The sequence below is a fragment of the Meriones unguiculatus genome, chromosome 12 (genome assembly GCF_030254825.1).
Source record: "Meriones unguiculatus strain TT.TT164.6M chromosome 12, Bangor_MerUng_6.1, whole genome shotgun sequence".
NCBI lineage: Eukaryota > Metazoa > Chordata > Mammalia > Rodentia > Muridae > Meriones > Meriones unguiculatus.
In genome coordinates this window covers 31,333,259-31,356,823 of record NC_083360.1, presented here as the reverse complement: position 1 = coordinate 31,356,823, position 23,565 = coordinate 31,333,259, and the positions used below count along the sequence as shown (strand labels likewise).

Here is a 23,565-nt window from a genome sequence, read left to right as displayed (position 1 = left end):
AAGACTTGGAGAGATTTGAAATGAGCATATTCACAATCCTCTCTTCTGTCCTCTCTTTTACACGCTACCTGCCACCGAGTGACCACCTCTCTGAGCTGAACAAGAGATAGCTGCACACTCTGTTTGTGGGTCCAGAGGATTTCACCAAGGCTTCATTTTTATTTGGTTATTTGGTTTGGGTTTTTTGGTGTTGTTTTGTTTTTTGAGAAAGGGTTTCTCTTAGTCATGGCTGTCCTAGAACTTGCTTTGTAGATCACATTGGCCTCGAACTCACAGAGATCCACCTGCCTCTACTTCCTAAGTGCTGGAATTAAAGGTGTGTGCCACCTGGCTGGCTTTGCTGTTCTTTATGTCACCGGGTTTGCTCTTGAACACGTCATATTTTCTGGATTCCTTGTTATTCCCACTCTGCTGTGTTTAAATCAGTTAAACTAAGTTTTTGAACACCTACTCTGGGCATGGTACTTTTTTTGTTTTTGTTTTTTGAGACAGGATTTCTCTGTGTAGCCTTGGCTGTCCTTGACTTGCTTTGTAGACCAGGCTGGCCTTGAACTCACAAAAATCTGCCTGCCTCTGCCTCTGCCTCTGCCTCCCCAAGTTCTGGGACTAATGGTGTGTACCATTATGCCCCATCGGGCATGGCACTCTCAACAGGAGCTAATTGAAAATATAAAGATAAACAATATATAGCTTTGGCCTCTTGGAACCTTATTTTAAATTTTAATTTAATTTGTTCTTGAGACAAGGATTCAAGTCTTGTCTCTTGTCTCAACTCTGCTTCCCAGTCTGACCTCAATCTTCTAGACTCAAACAATCTGTCCTGTGCTGCTGGAGCCATAGATATGCACTGCTGTGCCTGGATCCTTGAAACTTTTTATTAGGGTTTATATTTAGAAAGATACACACACACCTAAGGAGCTACATAAAAGATATTCACATGACTGTTGAGGTCTGACAGCTTTGCCCAGGAAGTTACCTTTGGTGGTGATACCAAGTAACCTATAAGATGGGCTGCAAAGATACCTCAGCAGGTAGGGCCACTTACTGCTAAGCCTGATGACCTGAGTTTGATCCCTAGAACTCACACATAGGAGAGAACTGATCATGTAAATTGTCTCCGACTTCTCACACATGTATGCTATAGTATGCATATGTTCTTGTGCTTAGGCACATATACACACAAAAATAATAAATGTAAACAACTTTTTTTTTTTTTTTTTTTTTAATCCATAAGATTTCAGTCACTGGCTCAGGAGGAGAAGGCAGAAGCGGTGTCCAGGCAAAACCCACATGAATAAATCAGTGCTCCTTTTATACTGCAGCTGGGAGGAGCCGTGGGAGGAGTTGGAGCACAGGCCTGGAGGCTCTGTTGTGCTTGGGTGGAAGGGAGTTTCATTTCAGTTCTGCTCATATCCCCAAATCTGTTAAGGTTTGCTCCAGAGGACTGGGCATCAGGGTTGGAGCGTGGCGTCCAGGTGCTGCCACCGCCTTCTACCACCACCACCTCGTTTGCTGTAAGTTAGCTTAAGAAGAGGAAAATCTAACGGGTTCTAGAATTTTGGTTTTTTAGCCAAGAATAATTCCTCTGTGAACAGCCTCTCAGGACATTGTTTCTCTTTTTCTTTATCTTTGTGGATCAAAAGCAATTATTTTTTCTGCTAGGCCTTGTGTCCCGAAACCGCCCTGAGGAGGAGGGCCAGTATTGGCTGAGTATGGGCAGAACTTTTCATAAGGTGACGCTCAAGGACAAGATGATCACGGTGACACGGTATCTTCCCAAGTGAGTCCTAGGATGCTCACGGTTTTTGGTGGCCAATTTGAATTTTGTCTACACACTACATTATGTATGTAAAACTATGTGAATAAGAAATTGATTCTGTTAAGAGTTTTTGGCTTTGCTTTTTTTTTTTATAAATTTTATTTTTTTATATTAATCACAGGTTATTTACTTTGTATCCCAGCCATAGCCCTCTCCCTCACTCCCTCCCAACCCCACCCTCTCGCCCTTAACTCCTCCCTGCCCCTTTCCAAGTCCACTGATAGGGGAGGTCCTCCTCCCCTTCCATCTGATCCTAGCTTATCAGGTATCTTCAGGACTGGATGCAATGTCCTCCTCTGTGGCCTAGCAAGGCTGCTCCTCCCTCGGGGGAATGGGGGAAAGTCAAAGAGCCAGCCATTGAGTTCATGTCAGAAATAGTCCCTGTTCCCCTTACTAGGGTACCCTCTTGGATACTGAGCTTCCATGGGCTACATCCGAGCAGGGGTTCTATGTTATATCCATACATGGTCCTTGGTTGGAGAAACGGTCTCAGAAAAGAGCCCTGTGCCCTGATATATTTGGTCCTTGTGGAGCTCCTGTCCTCTCCAGGTCATACTAACTCCCCCTTCTTTTGATTCCCTGCACTCTGCCAAAGGTTTGGTTATGAGTCTCAGCATCTGCTTTGATACACTGCTAGGTAGAGTCTTTCAGAGGCCCTCTGCGGTAGGCTCCTGTCCTGTTACTTGTTTTCTCCTACTTCCAATGTCCATCCCATTAGTCTTTCTAAGTGAGGATTAAACATCTTACCCCAGGTCCTCTTTCTTGTTTATCTTTTGGCTTTGCTTTAAAGTAATTTTAGGTTTATAGTTTAGTACTTCCAAAAGGTAACTGATTCAGTTTTTAAAAATAATTTATTTATTTTTATTTTATATGCATTGGTGTTCTGCTTGCTTGAATGTGTGTGGGAGGGTGTCAGATTCCCTGGAACTGGAGTTACAGACAGTTGTGAGCTGCCATGTGGGTGCTGGGAATTGAACCTGGGTCTCCTGGAAGAACAGCCAGTGCTCTTAACCCCTCAGCCATCTCTCTAGCCCCTGATTCAGTTTATAAAGCTTAGCATGATTCACATCAAGCATACTAAAGAAGATGAATGTAAGAAAAGAATGAAAAGTTGAAGAAGATGCTATAGTTTCCTAGATGAGCTGATTTCTGTCTTTGGGGACTGAGCCCAGAGTGCACTTAAATGGAAGAAGGGTGGTGGTGGTGGTGGGTACAAAGTGCATTTAAAGATGCAGGTATATCCTTTGTTTTTCAGGTACCCTTATGAATCTGCCCAGATCCATTACACCTACAGCCTCTGCCCTTCCCACTCAGACTCAGAGTTTGTCTCTTGTTGGGTGGAATTCTGCCATGAAAGGCTAGAGGAATACAAGTGGAATTACTTAGATCAGTATATTTGTTCTGCCGGCTCTGAGGATTTCAGGTTAGAGAGGTGCTTTAACTTTCCATCCTTGTTGCTTCGGGTATATGTGTATCTTTTAACATATCTGCCCTTTTGTCTGATATCCGTTTCGTTTTCCCTAGAAGTGGAAGAACAGAGTGTACCTGCATGTGTTATACTCTGTGTGGCTAGAGGTGATGTTATATAACAGTGTGAATGTACTCAATGCCATTGACATACACACTTAAAATGGGTTAAAGTGATCTATTTTATCATGTATATTTTATTGCAGCTGGAAAACAGAGCAGAACTCAGTCACAGTGTGTCCTTTGGTGCAAGTGTCATGACAGAATATAAACTCAGTGGAGGAATTTAGGTGCATAGAGATTGCAGGATGTGCCTGAGTCCACATCTACGATTCAGCATTATCTTTTTTGCTAAATAGTATAGTTATCTGTCTCTGGGTATATTCACATGTGTGCTTGTGTATAGGTCTATACATTTTTAGCAGATGTAAGGGTTCGTGTTACCATGTGCTTTCAGGATTTTACTCTCTCGCTGTCTAGTAGCCTTGTGGTTGTAGTGTCTCATTTAACAATGTTGTAACTTTTCTGTCTGCTTTGCAATTGATGGTGGACAGCTGCTTCACTGGGTCTGGGTTCACAAGGTCATTGTCATGGCTCTAGGGTTAAAGGAGAAGCCACCTTGTGGTCTTTCCTGTGATTTTGTGCCTAATGTCATAAGCAAAGTCATTTGGGGCAGCAAAACAGGACTGTCTCACATCAGTTTCAGAGAGCTCTCCGGGAAGGCTTTTATTATCTATTTTTCTCACCACCATTCTGCTATCCTTGTCTCTGTAGTTTAATTGAGTCTCTGAAGTTCTGGAGAACCCGATTCCTACTACTGCCAGCCTGCGTCACTGCCACCAAGCGCATCACAGAGGGGGAGGTGCACTGTGACATCTATGGGGACAAACCCCGTGCAGATGAAGATGAGTGGCAGCTCCTTGATGGCTTTATCCGCTTTGTAGAGGGCTTAAATCGCATCCGCAGACGCCATCGCTCAGACCGCATGATCCGGGTAAGCGTTCTTAGGGCTCCTGGGGACTGTACCTGTCCTGGGATGCAGGCTCTACCTCCTCCTGTCTCAGTGGCCTCTCATCAGCCAGGCGATTTAGCCCATGACTACTCCGCATGTGTCTAAAATTCTGATCAGTGTGCTCCTACCTGTTGTAGGATGAGAGAGAGGAGATGGGTGCCAGCAGTGACTGGACATGGCTTTATGGCTTGAGCTGCCCCTTCTGGCTGAGGACATAGCACGTGTGTGTGTTCCCCAAGTGGGACCAACTGTTGGGCACAGCTGCCATGTTACGTGGCACCGAATTGCTGAGTGAAAGTTCTTAAGAGGTTAACAGCAGCAGACCTTCCTTTTAGAGTTTGCCACTCAGTAGAGAAACTGAGGCTTATGAAAGTTATGATATACTTGAGGCCACCCAGTCAGTAACAGGCAGATACATAATTCAGTGTTGTTTTGCTTGAATTAACATATAGTGTAATTGACTCTCTGCCTCTGTCTCTCTCTCTCTCATCTGTATGTGTGTGTATGTGTGTGCGTGTGCATTCGTGCCTGCTTGTGTACACATACATAAAAAAATACAGGAATTCATGTTGCCAAACCCCACCATTAAAGTAAATGGTTCCTCAGGTAGACCGCTTGCCTGGCATTTGAGAGACTGAATTTGATCCCCAGAACTGAAAGGAAAAACAAAGAAAGCTTCCGCTGCCCTTTGCAGTCATATTCTTCCCATCTCTATCTCCTAGCAACCACTAGTCTTTCCTAAATGTTTTAGAAATGTTATCACATAATATAAAACCATTTGAGGTTTGCTTCTTTTACACAGCACTGTGCTTTGGGATTTATCCAAGTTTGTTTATTAGTAATTCGTTTCTTTTAATCTTGTAATGGTGTTCCTTCCTCAGCTCTATTTCTAACCTCAGGCTCCTTTTCCCACACCAGCTACCTTCCGTGCACAAGATTGCTTGTGAACGGAAACATTTACAATGCTTATGTGAGAAGAGCTTTAGCTTGAAAATAGTCATCTTTAGTTTGAATTCCAGATCCAGTGGGATTTGGAGTTACTTGATTAACCAACCCCTCTGAGCCTTAGTTTCTTCTATAGTTCGCTTAGTACACAGAACTTTGTATTCCTCTACTGGGCTCATTAGGTCCCCAGGGTTCAAAGATGCAGCAGGGTGAGCTGGGCTGTGAGTGCCATCTCAGAGCCTGGGCTAACAGCTAACAGGCTGTCCCTTCTTCCATGCTTTAGAAAGGGACCACCATGAAAGGCTTGCAGATGACTGGGCCCATCTCTGCACACTCCCTCGAGTCCACAGGCCCACCAGTTGGGAAGAAAGGAACCTCTGCTTTGTCTGCCCTGCTGGAGATGGAGGCTACTCAGAAGTAAGTGCCTGGTTAAAAAGAGACCTCTCCCCAGGGACCCAGTAGACTTTAGGGCATTTCGGTTACCTGAGCAAAGTAAAATGTAATTTCTCTATGTAATTAAGAAGCTATTACAGAGCTGGAGAGGGATCTCAGCTGTTAAGAGCAGTAGCTGCCCAGTTTTCGTTCCCTGTACCCATGGCAGCACCCACCTGTCTGTAACTGCACTTCCAAAGGTTCCAAGCACCTTTTTAGCCTCTGTGGACACACACTGCACACACATGGTGTACAAACTTACCTGGAAGCAAATAGGCAGACACATTAAAAAAAAAAAAAAAAACACAAAACCTAAATCTTCTTTTTTTGAGACAGGGTTTCTTTGTGTAGACCAGGCTGTCCTTGAAATCTACCTGCCTCTGCCGTGCTGGGATTAAAGGTGTATGCCACCATGTCTGGCTTTTTTTTTTTTTTTTTAAGGAAGACATTTACATGACAAGAAAGTGAAGCTAATATCTGGTGAGTGAGTATCAACTAACAAAATAGGCCTGCAATTAAACACTTGCGGTCTCTGATTTTATTTAAACTATAGACCCAGAGCATTTTCCTTTTTTTTGTTTGTTTGTGTTTTTGTTTTTGAGACTGGGTTTCTCTGTGCAGCTCTGGCTACTCTAGACTTTCTTTGTAGACCAGGGTGGCCTTGAACTCACAGATGCCGCCCTGAGTGCTGGAATCAAAGGCATGCGCCACCACACCTGGAATGATTTTTCTTCTTAAAGTTTGTGTGGGTATTGTGTATGCATTTCTGTGTGCTGCCCATATACCCATGCACACGTCATAGAGAACAAAGGAGGATGCTATATGGCCTTTGCTATCATTCTCTACCTTGTTTCCTTGAGACAGGTTCTCTCAGTAAAGCTAGAGTTTAGGCTGTTGAGTGGGCCAGCTGGCCAGCAAGCTCTCAGGAGATCGCCCCTCCTCCACCTGAGGTGCTGAAAGTCTTACCTGTGTTCAGCAAGCACTCTTATTTTTGGCGGGGGTGGGATATGCATTGTTTGCCTGCATATGTCTGTGCACACGGAGCTGCATGTAATGGCAGAATTTACATGCAAGTTCTGTAATCCCAGAACTCAGGGTGGCAGAGGCAGGTGGATATCTATGAGTTTGAGGCCAGTCTGGTTTACAAAGTGAGTCCAGGACAGCTAAGATTACACAGAGAAACCCTGTCTTGGAAAAAGAAAAGGATAATTCTAAGCTGCCACATGGCTTCTGGGAACCTAAGCTGGGTCTTCTATATGCCTAACAGCTGCTCTTAAGTTCTGAGCCGTCTCCCCAGCCCAATCTATGGTTTTGTTGTTTCAGTTTTTGTTTTTAAAAGAGGTTTAGCAATGTAGCCTAGGTTAGCTTGTAGTTTACTGTTGCCTCAAACTCATAGTATGCCTTCCTTAGCCTCCTAGGTGCTGGGATTATAGACATGGACCACCATGCTTGTCTTTATTTGAGATAGGATCTTGCTTTGTTGTCCAGGGTGTCCTCAAACTCCTGGACTCAAGTGATCTTCCTGTCTCAGCCTTCTGAGTCTCCAGGACTATAAGTATATGCCAGAGACATCTTAGCTCCCTAGAGATGGAATTAGAGGTGGGGTGCTAACATGGGTGCTTGGAACCGAACTGAGGTCCTCTGCAAGAACAGCATGCACTTAGAACAACTGTGGAGTCTCTCCAGCCTTTGCTTGAATTTGCTCTACGGGGCCCAATATTATACAAAAGACATCCTCTTCTGGTTCTTATTCTCTTGGTCATCTTACTCTTTTTTAAAGACAACATCCCATGTAGCTTATGCTGGCCTCAGACTCGTCACATAGCCAAGAATGACTTTGAACTCCTGATCTTTGTGCCTCTACCTCCACATGCTACAGTTGCATGTGTGTGCCACTGTACATAGCAAGCTCCCCGTGGTGGCTTGTCATGCTCCTTCAGTCACCATGGGTTTTGTTTTTGTTTTCTGAGACAGGGTTTGTCTGTGTAACCTTGGCTGTCCTGGAACTCACTCCGTAGACTAGGCTGGCATTGAACTCACAGCAATCCACCTGCCTCTGCCTCCCCAAAGTGTTAGAACTACATGCGTGCACCACCATGTCTGACTAATAAAATTTCTTAATATCATGAAATGTATTTTCAGTGTCTTTGGCAAAGATGTTAGGGATATTATTGCTGTGATTAAACACCAGGATTTTAGATTGCTTTAGGCAACTTGGGGAGAAGATTTATTTGGCTTATGCTTCCACATCATTGTTCATCATCAAAAGAAGTCGGGGCTGGAGCAAGAGCTGATATAGAGGCCAGGGAGGGGTGCTGCTTATTGACTTGTTTCTCTTGGCTTGCTCAGTGCCATCTTTAGAACCTAGGACCACCAGCGAGTGTAGGATGATGCCGATCTTAATGGGCTGGGCCCTTCCCATAAATCACTGATTAAGAATATGCCCTACTGGCTTGCCTACAGCCTGATCTAATGGAGGCATTTTCTCAGTTGAGATTCCCCCTTTAAGATGACTCTAACCTCTGTCAGGCTGGCATAAAATTATCTTGCACAGTGTGTTTTTAGGGATGCCTGGGATGGCATGGTGGGTAGGTGCCAGGAGGTAGAGTTTGGGTGGAAAAGAAAGACAACAGAGAGAGAGGTGCAAACAAACAGCTGAGTACCTACAGGTCTGCAACTGGGAAGAGGAAAGGGGTCAAGTTGAGCTCTCCGGAGAGCACTGGGTTCTTGTTGGGAAGACCAGGAACGGCTTCAGGATTCTGCCAGCAGTTTCTCCCTGACGGCAGAAATGAACAAGAAACATATGTTTCTGGGACTGGTGTGATAATGGAGGTAAAAAGATCTTATTTTAATTTGCCAGTGAGTCACTGTTTAGTATGCACCAATGAGCCGCTTTCTGCTCAGACTGAGAAGAGCAAGCCATCTTGTGCTTGTAGCAATCCCCAGGGTGGATGATGAGGGTTTCAGCTAAGCCTATGACAAGAGGTCAGAGACTGTAGGCCTTTCCTTGCTCCAGTTTTTTGGGAGGCTAAAAGTAAGTTAAAAGCCAGAGGTTGAAAAACCTCTTTGGTTTTTCAAGACAGGTTTCTCTGTGTAGCCCTAGCTGATCTAGAACTATGTAGACCATGCTGGCCTCGAACTCCCAGAGATCTCCCTGCCTCTGCCTCCCAAGCACTGGGATTAAAGGTGTCCACCACCACTGCCCATCTTGTTTGCTTTTCTTTTTTTTCTACTGTGCTAAGCAGATTCAGTTGTATTTGTTGTGAAAACCAATGTTACACCAACATGAGAAAGGGCTTTAAGTTCTTTATAGTCTTGCCATCTTACTGAAACTTTTTCCTCCAATTCCCTGCCAGTCTTTGTCTGTAGTCACGTTCCCTTGATCAGGCTCTTGTGGAGTCAGCTCTATGCTGACTAACAGCCGTGGGTTAGCCTGGGTAGCAGGTATTGGCCTGAAGGCTTTTCTGCTTTTATGAGATGATGATAACCCAGTGCATCCAAATTGGAGTAAGAGCAGACAAACATGCTTAGGTAGGATGTCTAACATCATGCCTTAGGCAGGATGTCTCCTGCTAAAAGCAGTCCAACAGTGTGGTAGAGCTCCATCCACCTATAAGTATGTGAAAGATGTTTGCCTATTTGTGCCTTTCTGTTTAGTGTAAGTTGGCTTCCTCCTGCCAGTCACATCTGGCACAGGCTTTATGTAGGTTTGGCAGCCTCCCTCCTTCGTCAGAATACAGTGTGCCCTGCATGTCTCACATCTGCATGTATGCAGTGTAACAGGTTATGAGGCTTAGACAGAAACTGTCTCACCCAGGAATGAATGCCTGTTCTGATGTGGGGGTTAGCGCCTGGAAGGCAATTCAGTACGTGTGGATGCTTATGTGCCTGTGAGGCAACTGAGACTTTCTGCCATTGCTGTCCCAGTCATGGCCCATTGCTGCTGCCATTAAGACATGCCAAAGAAAGTCATAGTGTGTATTTGTGGCTGTAACTCAGAAGAAAATCGAATATAGAGTATATTGCAGTGTGATAGAGAATGACAGTTTGATATTGGTGGTCAAAGAAAAGCAAGTTTGTCTTCTGCTTCTCCTATAAATATACCTCAGAATAACCAAGTCATTGAGGATTTTTTTTCTTTGTAAAATATTCTTGCTAATAAATAACAGAAGGAATGCTAGAATATCACTGTGTGTAGACACTAAAGCACGAAAGGAGCTAGGAAGCCATCAGCTGTGGCTAATTACCAGCAACACAAAGCACCATAGGGGAAGAAGCCATGGCCCTCAGTTGAACCTAAATCCAACTAAACGTTGGGGTTTAGCTTATAGTTCTCAGGAAGTACAGGGCACAGGGAAGAAAAACATGGCCTAATAAAGGAATGGACTCAGCATGCCTAGATTATGTGCGTTAAGCTTTGGCCCTAAAGGAGACTTAAGAGACTACTTACTGCCAAACAGAGGCCTTCATAGAAGCTTGTTTTGGACATGCTGTACATTTTTAAGACAGTTGGGGAAATATTTGGTGGTGGTTGTGTTTCTTTAAAAGTCACTTTTTTAGAGATATTGCTGTAATACAGATAAAATGACAGGTATAGAGGAAACAGAATTGTTTCCAAGTATGTAATTTTAGTGGCTGAATATGCGGAGGTGCCTATAAATTACCCTCTACTTTTGTTTATTTTACCTTTGATTTCTATTTGATTATCTCATAGTCAGGTAACAAAAGTGGTAGAGTATTTGCTATCTTAGACATGGGTTTGCTCTCCGAACCACCCCTATCACTCCCATGCAGAGTCAGAATATGAGAAATGTTACAGATTAGGTTGCCAGGGAAACAGACCTAGATACAAAATATGGAAGCTGTTTATTAAGGTGAGTTCTTGTGCTCAACACCTGTGGGAAAGGAGTGGAAAGAATCAGGATTGGGCACCATACTATCACATCCCGCATGATGGGCACTCCATGAGCACTGGCGCTGGACGGTACAACTTTCGGAGGTAATCTGGCTTTTAACACGCACACACACACACACACACACACACACACACACACACACCATTCACTGATGCTGGCTATTCAGGGGAGAAGCATGAGCTTAGGCCAACCTGCTCTGCAGTTGGAGCTATCCCTGCCACTTAAATAATGCTCTCAGCTGCTGAATAAAATAGGCCATAGCTAAGGATTTGGCTTTGAAGCATTCATTGCAGCAATATAATTGGACCTCCTTGTCTGTGGGTGATGTATTTATGGACTCACCCACCCACTGATCTAAAATTGAGTCTGAGGCTGGCAAGATGGCTCAGTGGGTAAAGGCTCTTGCTGCCAAGCCTAATGACCTGTGTTCCCCAGAACCAACATGGTGGAAGGAGAGAACCAATTCTTGTAAATTGTTCTCTAACTTTGATTTCCATGGGTATTGTAGCATGAGCCACACCCACACCAATAAATAAATGTAATTTTTTTTCCTTTTAAATAAAGTCTGTACAAAATGTATAGACTTTTTTATTATCCCCTAAACAGTGCTATGTAATATAGTGTTTACATTATATTGGGTATCGTAAGTAATGTAAAGGTGATTTAAAGTATATGGAAGATTCTTTTAAAAACTGGTCATGGTAGCACACACATGTCATTCCAGCACTAGGGAAGAAGCAGCATGACATCAGGACTTTTAGATCAGACTTCGCTACCTTGGAAGTTCAAAGCTAGCCTGAGCTGCACGAGACCTTGTCTTAAAAAAATAAAGGGGCAGGAGAGATGGCTCATCAGTTATGAGCACTAGCTATTCTTGCAGAGGATCCAGTTTTCTGAGAATTAGGGTATCTACATGGGGATGGAGAGTCACCTCACAGATAACTGGAGAAGAGTTTGTTCATACTGCAACAGTGGTGGCACTGCATGAGACTTTTCAAACTTACCAAACAATATAGTACGATCTGAAAACAACGTGCTGGAGTGTACAGTTAGTTTTCAGGGGGAAGAGGTATTGGGATTGAGTACATGGCCTTGCATTACTACTGAGCTGTTTCTCCAATCCTTGATTTTTGTTTTTGATATATAGCTTAGGCTGGACTTGAACTCCTGATTCTCCTGGCTCAGGCTACCCAGTGCTGGGATTATAGATCTGTGCTACCACGACCAGGTTTTTTGTCTTTTGTATACTTTAAACTATCTTTATTTTACTTGTGATATGCATTCAGTTAATTTTAGTTGGGGAAAAATTGGAAACCAAACATGTAGGCTATGCCTTAGTATGCATCAGAACTGAGATAAGATGAGATAGCATAAGAAAATCATATTTGTCTTACTTTTATGACTTGGGGAAGGAGGGAATATAATTATGTTGGAAAAATTAACAAATCCCTTTAGAGTACGTAGAACTAACTCACATCTCCCTAGTTAGTTGGTGCTGCATGTTAACCACAGTGCTGATTGTTGGAAGGTGGTTTTGTTGGACAAGTGAGGTCTCACTCTGTTACCTAGATTGTCCTGGAACTAGGAGTCTCAAGTGGTCATCTTGGTCAGACTCTCAAAGAGGCACGTTGACAGCCCACAGTGATTTTTTTTTTAATGTATATGGATATTTTGCTTGCTTATATGTCTGTGTTACCATATACATGCCTGATCTTGAGGAGGCTTGGAGAAGGCATTGGATACCTTGGAACTGAAGTTAAGCCGCCATATGGGTGCTAGGAATTAAACCTAGGTCTTCTTGAAAAACAGCTATTGTTCTTAATCACTGAGCCATCTCTTTACACCCGCAATGATTATTTTTTTAACTAAAATTTTAGTATTTAAAAAATGGCTTAAAAAAACACGAGTTTTGTTATGAGATGTTCATATATGTAGCATCATACTTTGCTCATATTCCCACTTCCTGCACTTGCCTATCCTCCTCTTCCCTCTTACTCCCCTTAAATTGTCTCATTCTGCTTTTTTGATATATACATATACATACATATATGTCATCTGTGTGTATATCTGTATACACATACATATATACATGTGTACATATAAATGGCATATATATGTAAATTTTAAAAATCTAGATTCTGCATATGAGTGGAAGCATGATATTTGGAATACTTACTTTTAGTCTTTGGTTGTTTTGTTTTGCTTTGTTTTTAGAGACAGGGTTTTTTTTTTGTGTGTGTGTGTGTGTGTGTGTATTCCTGCCTGTTCTGGAACTCCCGTAGACCAGGCTGGCTTCAAACTCAGAGATCCGCCTGCCTCTGCCTCCAGAGTATTGGGGTTAAAGGCGTGCACCACCACCACTCTTGGTCTTTTCGAGACAAGGTCTCTCTATTACACAGCTCTGGCTGTTCTTGAGTACTCTATATAGGATCAGGATGTCCTTACGCTCACAGATATCCACCTGAGCCATCGCACCAGTCCTAGAATGTTTTCTGACTGCACTGTTTTCTGATACACTGTGGAGGACTAATGGTTGTTTAAGACAATTTAGTGGCATTAAGGCTGCCATGTGGGGCCTGAAGGAAAAGCACAGCAGAAGCATATGTTTCAGAGGTGGAAGGAGCAATGGTGCCTTCATGTAGACTAACTTGGACCCTTCTCTAGCGGTGTTCCAGCAAGCTGCAGTCATGTGTTTTCCTTCCTTCAGGTGCCTGGGAGAACAGCAGGCAGCTGTGCATGGAAAAGGTTCCTCTCAGCCCGCTGAGAACAGCAGTGTTGCTATGACTCCCACCTATGTGGACAGCCCACGAAAGGTAAAGGTGGCTCACAAGCAGGGGGCTGTTGCTGTGTGCTTGCTGGAGCCCAAATGAAAGCGGAGCACATAGCCATGAATGCAGGATCAATTGTGCTGAAGCTGTAGATAGGCTCCTTATCTCAAACCCTCTTAAGGTTCTGTTAGCCTTCATCAAGAAACCTTCTTGGGCTGCAGAGATGGCTCAGAGGTTAAGAACACTGGCTGTTCTTCCAAAGGTCCTGAGTGCAGTCAATTCCCAGCAACCGCGTGGTGTTCCATAACCATTTATAATGAGATCTGGTGCCCCCTTCTGGCCTGCAGGTATACATGCAGGCAGAACACTGTATAAATAATAAATAAATAAATCTTTAAAAAAAAAGGAGAGAAAACTTGTTGACAGTAGTAAGGTGCAGTATATAAACCAGCCACACAGAACTCAAGGCCTGTGATCTGACTTGAACTTTGGAATTTGCCATTTATTTTCCTTCAGAGTCACCATTCACTGTTGGGGAACTGGAAATTCCTGAAGCACCATCCACACAAACCTGTTCTTTTTTGATAATGGAATTCCTATTTTTGTTCGTTTGTGTGTTTTGTTTGTTTGAAGATTCTTGAGAAATACTGGGAAAGAAAAATGCAAACAAAACTTTGAAACTTTTGGCCTTTGTATGGCACAGCAAGTGGCAGAATGGCAGAAAACCCCTAGGTCAAGCTTTTGTGTCTTCTGGAAAGTTCAGGCTCATCATCTTGTGTGGCAGGTTGAGCTGATTCTGATTCTCTTATCTAGTTTTTACCACTGTGAAATGAAAGAGAATCTGCCCATTTTTTAAAAAATAATTTTGGCCATATTTTATATCTAACTTCATATGTATTAATTTTACTCATATCATGAAAGTTGTCCATGTCATTTTTCTCAAGATTTTGTTTGTTTTTTATTTTTTAAGTTTCAGTGATTCATCCGAAGTCTTATACATGCTAAGCAAGTAGTCTGCAAGTAAACTAAACTTTCAATTCCTAAAACACAATGTTGAAAGTAGCTTTGGACTAGGGATATGACTCAGAGGTAGACCATTCAGTTTACATACTCAAGGCCTTGGTTTGATCCCCAGTACTACATACATACAGAAAACTTGTTTAAAATGTAAATGGTTTTTTATTTTCAAGATAAATTTTAGCCAGGTGTGACAGGGCATGTCTTTAATCCCAGCACTCAGGAGACAGAAGCAGGCAGATCTCTGTGAATTCAAGGCTAGCCTAGTGAGTTCCAGGACAGTCAAAGCTACACAGAGAGAATGTGTCTTGGAGGGTCTATAGAATTGCCAATTCTACAGAATTTTAATCTACAGGACGTAAAATTCTAAGTGATGCTAATGAACTTTCTCATGGCAGTTATTTGACTACAGGTCTGATGAATTACCTAGCTATAAATTACTAGAATTATTAAAATGGGATTAAAATATGAGAGAAGTATCAACCAAAGCTGTAGGCAGCCTGGAAACTGTGGAGCAGAGATTAGCAACCCTGTGTGGGGATTTCAGGATTCACGGGCAAAGTAAGAGTACTGCGTAAGAACTTCTATAACCATTTAAAATTATAAGAGCCATTATTTGCTCATAGCCTGTGAAGACCAGGTGAGTGGCCAGATTTACTCTATAAGTTGTAGTTTGCTGACCCTGCTCAAGGGAGTAGCCTTAGGTCTCAAGGAGAGTCTGTGTACAAAGGAATGTTCTGTTGGCCAAAAAAAAAAAAAAAAGTTTTATTTTTCTTAAACCTTGATCTCATTTCAGTGATATAGATCTTAGTGTCATCAGTGCCTCAGCTGCCATATTCTGGGATGGACTTATGCCTACCAGGACTTTTCTCACCTCTGTACATTGTCATTTCTCAGGATTAGAGATGGTGCCAAAGACAAGATGGGAAAGTAGAGAGACTGTAGGAAGGTTGAAATGCACTAGAGACTAGAAACTAGGTTGCTCTTCAGGATGCTGTCTTTCTTCATCTGACTTCTGGAAGTCATGGTCTGGGTGTGCCCTCCAGGTTTAGAGAGGTGGAAGCAAAAATGCCCTGAGATGCCCTGCTGCGGGCATGGAGGCAGCCAGTCTTAAAGTGTCAGTGATGCATCTGCCTCTTCAGCCATGCCTCTCCAGGGTGTGCTACTGGGAGACACTGGCACTGGTGATAAAACGAACACCCAAATACTCTGTTGTTTACTTTTAGAACTGAAGGAGAGCAGAGACCTTGGTCGGTTGCCATTCCTTCACTGCAACAACAGTCATGCTTGCAGAATAAAAAGACTTAGAAAGATATAAGGTCTTTGAGATTCCTATTTGTCCTTTTGCTTCAAATACACGGGCATTTACAGCCAGCCGTAAGTAGAGAGAGGTGATCTCTTAAAGAAGCCCATTGCCTTAGTGCTTATGCACCTGACTTCATGTCTGAGTTCTTGATTTCTGTTCCCCAAGTTAGAGGAGCAGGTACTGCTGCCTCTGCGCCCCCTGTATGCATGGATTACGCAAGACTTTTCTCATCATTGATTCTTTGCTGCCACATGTAGTAACTAATAAGCAGAAGAAATGTTAGGCTCCTGTGCCTCTGTCCCAGAGGGCTCTTACCCAGCCAGACTGAAGGATAAGATGTCACTGCTGCCTTTACCCCACTGTTCCCGACACTGCCCTGGGGCCTTCCCTCTTCCTGGCAATAGGTTTGAAGGAAGTCAAAAGCATCCAAGCCACAGGTACACACAAGGAGCTTGGCTGTACCTCCAGCTCGGGTGCTTTCACCCACTGGTTGAGGTGTGATTTCTTGCTTGTGCTTTGCATTTGGTTATTGTCTTTCTGGGCCAGTCCTGTTCCCTATTCCACCCCTAGCCCATTCCCTCGTGTCCTGTTTTTTCTCCTTCCCTCTTTGTTTTCATTTATTTATTTACTTATTTTTCGTCCCCCTCTCCTCCTATTCTCATATACAATCCATTTCTTGGCTACCTTGCACCTGTTGCTGCTGCTGCTGCTGCTGCTGCTGCTGCTTCCTCCTCCTCTGACTTCAGGACGGGGCCTTCTTTATGGAGTTTGTCCGCAGCCCACGCACAGCATCATCTGCCTTCTACCCTCAGGTTAGTCCAAACTCTAGCCTCTGCATGCCCATCCTTTTGGCAGAAGCTACAAGCTGGCCTTCTGTTTACCTCTGAGCAGATAAAATTGGACTGAATCTGAATTTGAGGGACAGCTGAAATTGAAATTGTCTCGGAGGTGTCTTGGTGTTTAGAGCAACAAAAGGGAATGGGAGAGATTCGTGTAAGATGACGGACTACCACATCAGTGCCGAACCAAATGCTTCTTATTGCTGCTTGTGTGGTCACTCAATTGCCTTGAATCTCATTGTCACCACATTGCAGCATCTGCCCTTTTAAGTTTTTATAAGCATCGTGAAATGTGTAAATTTAAGGACTGAACACTTATTTTTCTCCTCCTGGTACAGCCAAGATAAATTTAAAGCAGTATGGCAGGAAGTGGTGGTGGGGAAAACAACCAGCATTTATAAATAGGCATGAGCTATGCCATTGGTTAATGGTGTGTGGTCTTGGGCAGTTTACTTGCTTTCTGAGCTTTATTTATGTGTCAAATGAAAGTTTTATATGAGATCATTGAGGGCCTTCCAGGCCTTAAAATTTTTTATTTACTACATGTATTATTAGCTCATTCCACCTTGTAGCATAACCTAACACTTAGATAAAAGTTTTAGTCCAGTTTTTTTTTTTTTTTTCAAGACAGGATTTTTCTGTATGGCCTTGGCTGTTCTGGACTCGCTTTGTAGACCAGGCTAGCCTTGATCTCACAGAGATCTGCCTGCCTCTGCTTTCTAAGTGCTGGAATTAAAGGCTTGTGCCACCCCACCTGGCTTTATTCCACTTTTATAAACTGTAGAAGTTGCTTTCTACAGTTCAGAGTAGAACTAGGATTCAAACCCATGACCCACAAGGCTTGACTCAAAACCCACCCTGTAATTAGCATTAGTAATTACTGTTTTGACTTGTCTTTGAAGACAAACAGGGCTCCCTGCTCTTCATGGAGGCTTCTAAGTATTTATGCAGTTGACTTGGCCATAGAGAACCAGTTACAGAGATCGGAGAGAGTGAGGAGGGACTGGCTGAGGAGAATGGGGCTGGCGAAGCTCACTGGGAGGAGTTCAGGGGTCCTTTAGTAGAAGTCAGAAACCAGCTCCTTGCTCTCTCTTTGCCAGTGCATGACAAACATACTCTTTGTAACAACCTATAAAGTATTATACCCATTATCCAGGGAGACAAGCGTAGTTAAGACATTGGCAAAAGGACAGTGCACTAGAGGTGGCTCAGCCCTGTACTTCCTGTGAACCTTACTGGGAGAGTGAGCTCTAGTTAACATTGGGGTCTTGGTTTTTAGGAACAGAGATTGCCACACCTGTCTGCCAACCTTACCTGTGGATCGCATAGCCATGTGCAATCCCTGTTGGGTCCAAGTTCTCCACCAAGCATCTCTCATCTCAGTGTAGGAATATACTGTATTTTGAATGAAAACACTCGGGCTGATTTCTATAGTCTTTTACTTTCTTTTGTTCCTCAATTCTTTTTTTAGATGTATTGTACCGATTTATGTGTATGAGCACTTTTGACTAGGTGTTTATCTATGCAGCCCATGCATGCCTAGAAGAGAACATAGCATCCCCTGGGACTGAAATTATGGACAGTGTGAGCCACCATATGTATGCTGGGAACTGAACGTGGCTTCTAAGAGCAACAAGTGCTCTTAACTCCTGAGCCAATTTCCGGCCCATAATTTCTTTCTTCTAATTTTTAATTTTATTTTATGTCTGTGGGTGTTTTTCCTGTGTGTAGGTCTGTGTACCACATTCATGCAAGGGAAAGAAGGCACTGGATCCCCTAGAACTGGAGTTACAGACATGGGTGATGGGAATAGAACCCAGATCCCTTGGAAGGGCAGCAAAGTGCTCTTAACTCCTGAGCCATCTCTCCTTCTCCAAAGTCTTTTACTTTCTAATAAGAGACTCTTTATTGCTGCATTAGACTTAGAATTTAATTTAAGAAAAGTCAGCTGATTTGAAATAGAGATCTGTGGTCTATTTTATGTAGTGGGATTTACCTGTAAAACAAAGGTAGACAAGTCCCTACAACTGGGAATAGTAGATAGAGGTCAGTTCCATACAGGAGTGAGTGATGTTTGTCTCTCCTGGTGTTGTAATAATATGTATAAATAAAGTCAGGTGTGGCTCAGAGTTTTTATCCCAGCACTCAAGGCAGAAGCAGGTGGATCTCCTGACTGTCTATAGGGCGAGTTCCAGAGTAGCCAGAGTTACATAGAAAGACCCTGTCTGAAAAAAAATCAAAGAACAACAAAGAAGACGGATAAGTTAAAAAAAGTTAACTCTTACCGAAGGTACTCTTTCTGTATGTGCACACAATTAAATTGCATAACTTTGTTCTTTTTATTTTTATTGTTATAAAATATATAAAAACATTTGACATTAATTTTATAACATACAATGGAGGAGAAGGATACTTTCAAATCTTGGCTTTAGTACTATACCAAGGTGTTTTAGTACTAACTATGCTTCAGAACTAATTGTGCTTTAGAACCTATTTCTTTATTATAAGAGGAAATAGTAATTTAATTAATAATAATTTAAGATGAGGTCATTTTGAGTATTACAAATAACAAATGTTTTCAGCAAATTATAAGGGAATGAAATCATAACAAGCACATTTCTGATCATAATGCAAGAAAGATTTTTGACAGTCATTGCAATAGAAAATACCTATGCGTTTAGAAATTTACACACTGGGCATCTTGCATATGTAAATGAACAGCGGGATGCTGGGTGGGTGATCAGTATACAGTCAACACCAGCTGTGGTTAGAATTAGAGTTGTCTCCGTACACCCATCCATAATCCGTCAACTGTGGATCAGAAATACTGGGGAGAGAAAGTTAGTCCAAACGTGTACAGACCTTTTTCTTTAGTTCATTCCCTGAATAATGTAGTGTAACTGTTGCTCTTGTAGCTGTTCTATGCACTAGGTATTATAAGTCATTTGGAGATGATTTAAATTCATGCAGTTTGGGGTCTGCATGTCCTACAGGACAGCTACGAGTGCATCCTAACACAAAATTATAAATTTGAAACATTAGGAAATTTAAAAAAAAATTTTGTGTTTTGTTTTGTAACTGGGCCGTGATGTCAGAGTGTGATTTTTGTAGGTGACAGTGTCATGTTGCAGTGTCAGAAAGTTGAGCCTGTGAATGTAGACAGGATGATTTGCATAGTTATCCACAAATACTATGACATGTATTTTAAGAGACTTGATCGTCGTGGGATTTTATTTCTTGGAGGTAATAATGTCTTCACACCAAAGGATGACTAGTAGTATTGAAGATGAATTATGTCAATTTAATGCATGTTTGTTTATTACTCTTTGGTAATTTCATATATAAATATTGTTGTATATTTAGATCACAGGCATTTGTTCCCCCCCACCCTACATCTCTCTCACAGCTTCACATTGGAGCCTTTTTATTGGGGGGGAGACGGGTATTGACCTAGGGTTTCACTCTGTCACCCTAGATATTTTGAAACTCAATCTGACTGGCCTCGAACTCATAGAGATCCGCCTGCCTCTGCCTCTAAAGAGCTGGGATTAAAGGCGTGTGCGGCCACTGGCCAGTCTTAGTGGCTGTGTACACGTGGTGCTTGGTTATTGCATGCTGCCTTTTCCTGCACTTCTGGAGGCTGATGGTGCCCATCAGTCTGTGTGGTTGACTTTTTGTGTTTTGGGTTTTTTTTTTGTTTGTTTTTGTTTTTGTAAATCATAAAAGCACAGTGGTTCTTTTAGAGCCAGGGCAATTTTTGATCTCATGGGACAGCTGATAATATCTAGAAACATTTTGGCATCTGTGGGGAGTAGATCTAACGTGTGGGATTGGGACTGCCGCTCAGCATCGTGCAGTGCAGAGGCCACCCTGTGACAAAGATTTGTTTGATCCCAGTGACAGCAGTGCTGAGATGACAAGCCCTGTTTTAGAAGTAGCGATATTTTCATCATCTAACAAAATACCTAATGACAGAAGGCTCTCTCTGGAGGATGCATTCAAGACCTGTAGTTAAGGTTTTTATGCCTTTTTAGCGTGCTCTGAAAGGGTTAGTCATTCTTTTTAAACATTTGGTCTGGGATGTAACCTTTAGTGGCTGCTGCCAGGATTTTAGCTAAGTGGGACATAGCCCTGCACTTTAGGACCCTTAAAGGAAATGAGGCGAGGAGACTGCTTTCCTGAGCAGGCTCAGCGAAGTCGGCCGCGTGAGGGCTGGTGTGAGGCTAATCAAAAACGTTAAAGTAACCTGTAGGTCGTGACCCCTTTGGGAGTTGAACAATCTTTTGTAGGGGTAGCACATCAAATATCCTATGATATTGGATAGTCACATTACGATTCATAACAGTAGCAAAACTGCAGTTACAAAGTAGCACAAAAGTGATTTTAGGTAGGAGATCACCACAACACATGGAGCTATATTAAAGGGTCACAGCATGAGGCCTGAGAACCACAGCACTTGAAGACCTGTTGGTGGGTTTTTAGCCAGTGAGATGCGGAACCATAGGACAACAGAACTCAAAAGAATGATACAAGTAGTGACTGAAAGGGTAGACTTGGTGGATGGCTGGTGTTGTGTTGAGATCCCAAATCAGACAAATTGTTGAGCCTGGCTGTGCTTTTCTGCTCTCTACACCACAACCGGTGGATCCAGAGAGGGAAAGGAAGGCAGGAACAACCTTGGGTGATAGAGACCTCTGTGGACGGTGAGCACAGTGAGAACAAACTCTAGGGGAGGCAGCTTCAGTGAGGCAGTTTACTTGCGGGGAGCAAAGTCTATTTAAACATTTGGGGAGTGGGTAGAGGCTTTTGGGGTGGGTGTATATCATTGGCCAGGGCCAGGGTGCTGGGAATGCCTTTTTTGCATGAAGAGAAATTCCAGGTGCTTGATGGACATGACCTTAAAAGGGGAGGGGAAGCTTAACATGGCTGCATATGTGACATCCTCTGGTGCATGCAAAATGTTGGGGGAGAAGGGTGGGTGCAGGACTATGCAGGCCTGGGGCAGGGTTGGACACAACTGACCCCACTCCTCCAGAGCAGCTCCTCTCAGTTCCGCAGTACCCTTGCCCCACAACAAATATTCTGTAGAGGCAGTTCATGGTGTGACAGCTCACAGAGATATGCAAGATCTCAGCATAACGGGGCACCTAGGTTGGAACTGGTTTTTAAGGAGATGCAAATTGCAATGGCTCGTAGGTGGTTTTCAGGAGAAAGGCTGCAGCTGTAGGCCCAGTTAGGATCCTGTTCCAGCCAGCCTTCCCAAGTGGAGTGGGAGCATGACCCTAGTGCATGTAAACTAGGGGAGGCCAGAGGCCTAGACCTCTCTCAGGATGAAGCTAGAGAACTCACAGATGACTGTCAGGAAGCTGAGTGTACCACTGACACCACTGACAGATACAGGAAAGGAGAATTGGGGTGGAAAGGGTGAGTCATAGTACATGGACGGTGTCTCCTGGAATGCCAACCCGTTTGTCTTTCCCAAGTTTCTTTTTTCTTCCTCTCCTAAGGGATGATTCTGACTTCTGTGTTCTTTCTTTCTTTTGAGACAGGGTCTCATTATTTAGCTCTGGTTGACCTGGAACTTTCTATGTAGTCCAGGCTGGCCTCAAACTTACAGAGGTCTTCCTGCCTCCAAAGGCTGGGATTAAAGGTGTGTACTGCTTTGCCTAGCCTTCTGAGTTATTTTTTATGGGGGATTTCCTTCAGTGCCAGTCTTGTGGTCTGAGTCTGGTACTGGAATGATTGCTATGGCTCTAGAGTTATTGTGATTGACAGGCTTCTGTCTGCCATGGTTTAGAGGGTGTGAGTGTTTAATGTCTCTGACAAGCTAGTATACCCAGGACTGGGTATGGTCTCTAGACTCTTGGCTTTTCCACCAGGAACCAATGGGGACTGAGAATGGGAGGAATAGAGAAAACCCTATGTGTAAGTAGCTCTATTATATGGTCGTGACTAGTGTAAAATGTCTGTTGATGTAATAAACCAGGGTAGTTTATTTACCGTTTCCTTCTGGTTAATTTTGGATCAGTGTGCTAACTTTTTGCCTTTCTGCAGGCATCTGTGGACCAAACAGCTGCTCTGGCATTGGATGGCACCAGTTTGGGGGTCAGCACATGCCAGTCCATGGATAGAGGGAGCAGCCAGGCCTTTGGGAACTCCCAGAACACAGGAGAACAGGCCTTTCCCTCTGCAAACTCTGGTGAAAGCAGGTGAGCTGCAGAATAACCAAACTGATGGTCCTGGTGGGTGGGAAAAGTTTAGCCAAAGGCACAGCAGTTGGTAATCCAAAGCTCTGGGCCATGATCTAACTGCTGTAAATCATGTGTGGGACCCTGAAGGAGTCAGTCCTCACAGCCAAGTGGCAGGGTGAAGAATCTATGCTCTCTCAGAAATGTACAAAGTATCAGACATCATGTCAGTCCTGGTTGTGATGATGTCCGTGGCATGACACCTTTTACAAGATGGTGTGCAGACAGTAAGGAAATGCACTCACAGTAATGAGTTCCACATGGTGGGTACACAAAGCTTTTCTTTTCCTGTTCCTAAGAATCCAGAGGACAAGGTTACTACCTGTGCCTCATTTGCTTAGTAAGTGTCCCAGCTTTTTAGTTTGTTTTTTGTTTCTAAGACAAGGTCTCTTTATTATGTAGTCCTTGACTGTCCTGAAACTTACTATGTAGATAAGGCTGGCCTCAAACTCACAAAGATCCACCTGTCTCTACCTGCTGGGTGCTGCTGGGACTAAAGGTGTGTGTCACAATACCTCGCTGTGTCTGAGCTTTTTAAAAACATAAGGTACAGTTGATAAGATGGCCCAATGTGTAGAGACATTTGCCATGCAAGGCTGATGGTTTATATTTGATCATGGAACCTATGGGAAGGGAGAAGGAAAGATCCAACTCTACAAAGTTACTCCGCTGACCCCACCCCACACACGCACAGATTGGCGTGTGTACCCATATAGGCCATACACATATACACACATGTACACACATACACACACTGGTACTTTAAAAAGGCAAAAGTATTTTTTAGTCAGGGTCT

At 43.2% G+C, this 23,565-nt stretch overlaps 1 protein-coding gene across 15 annotated transcripts in view; it reads left to right on the top strand.

The window, feature by feature from the left end:
• Depdc5 (DEP domain containing 5, GATOR1 subcomplex subunit) overlaps positions 1–23,565 on the top strand; it is a 120,853-nt gene that overhangs the window by 73,068 nt on the left and 24,220 nt on the right. For 7 of the 15 annotated variants that reach the window (XM_021651852.2, XM_021651860.2, XM_021651884.2 and 4 more), the window contains exons 28-34: positions 1,663–1,780; positions 3,075–3,251; positions 4,061–4,280; positions 5,527–5,660; positions 13,299–13,404; positions 16,429–16,494; positions 22,576–22,730. In XM_021651852.2, the coding sequence (XP_021507527.1) occupies positions 1,663–1,780; positions 3,075–3,251; positions 4,061–4,280; positions 5,527–5,660; positions 13,299–13,404; positions 16,429–16,494; positions 22,576–22,730 (976 nt within the window). The remainder of the gene's footprint in view (positions 1–1,662; positions 1,781–3,074; positions 3,252–4,060; positions 4,281–5,526; positions 5,661–13,298; positions 13,405–16,428; positions 16,495–22,575; positions 22,731–23,565) is intronic. The other 8 variants (XM_021651888.2, XM_021651876.2, XM_021651869.2 and 5 more) reach the window with 4 other exon arrangements.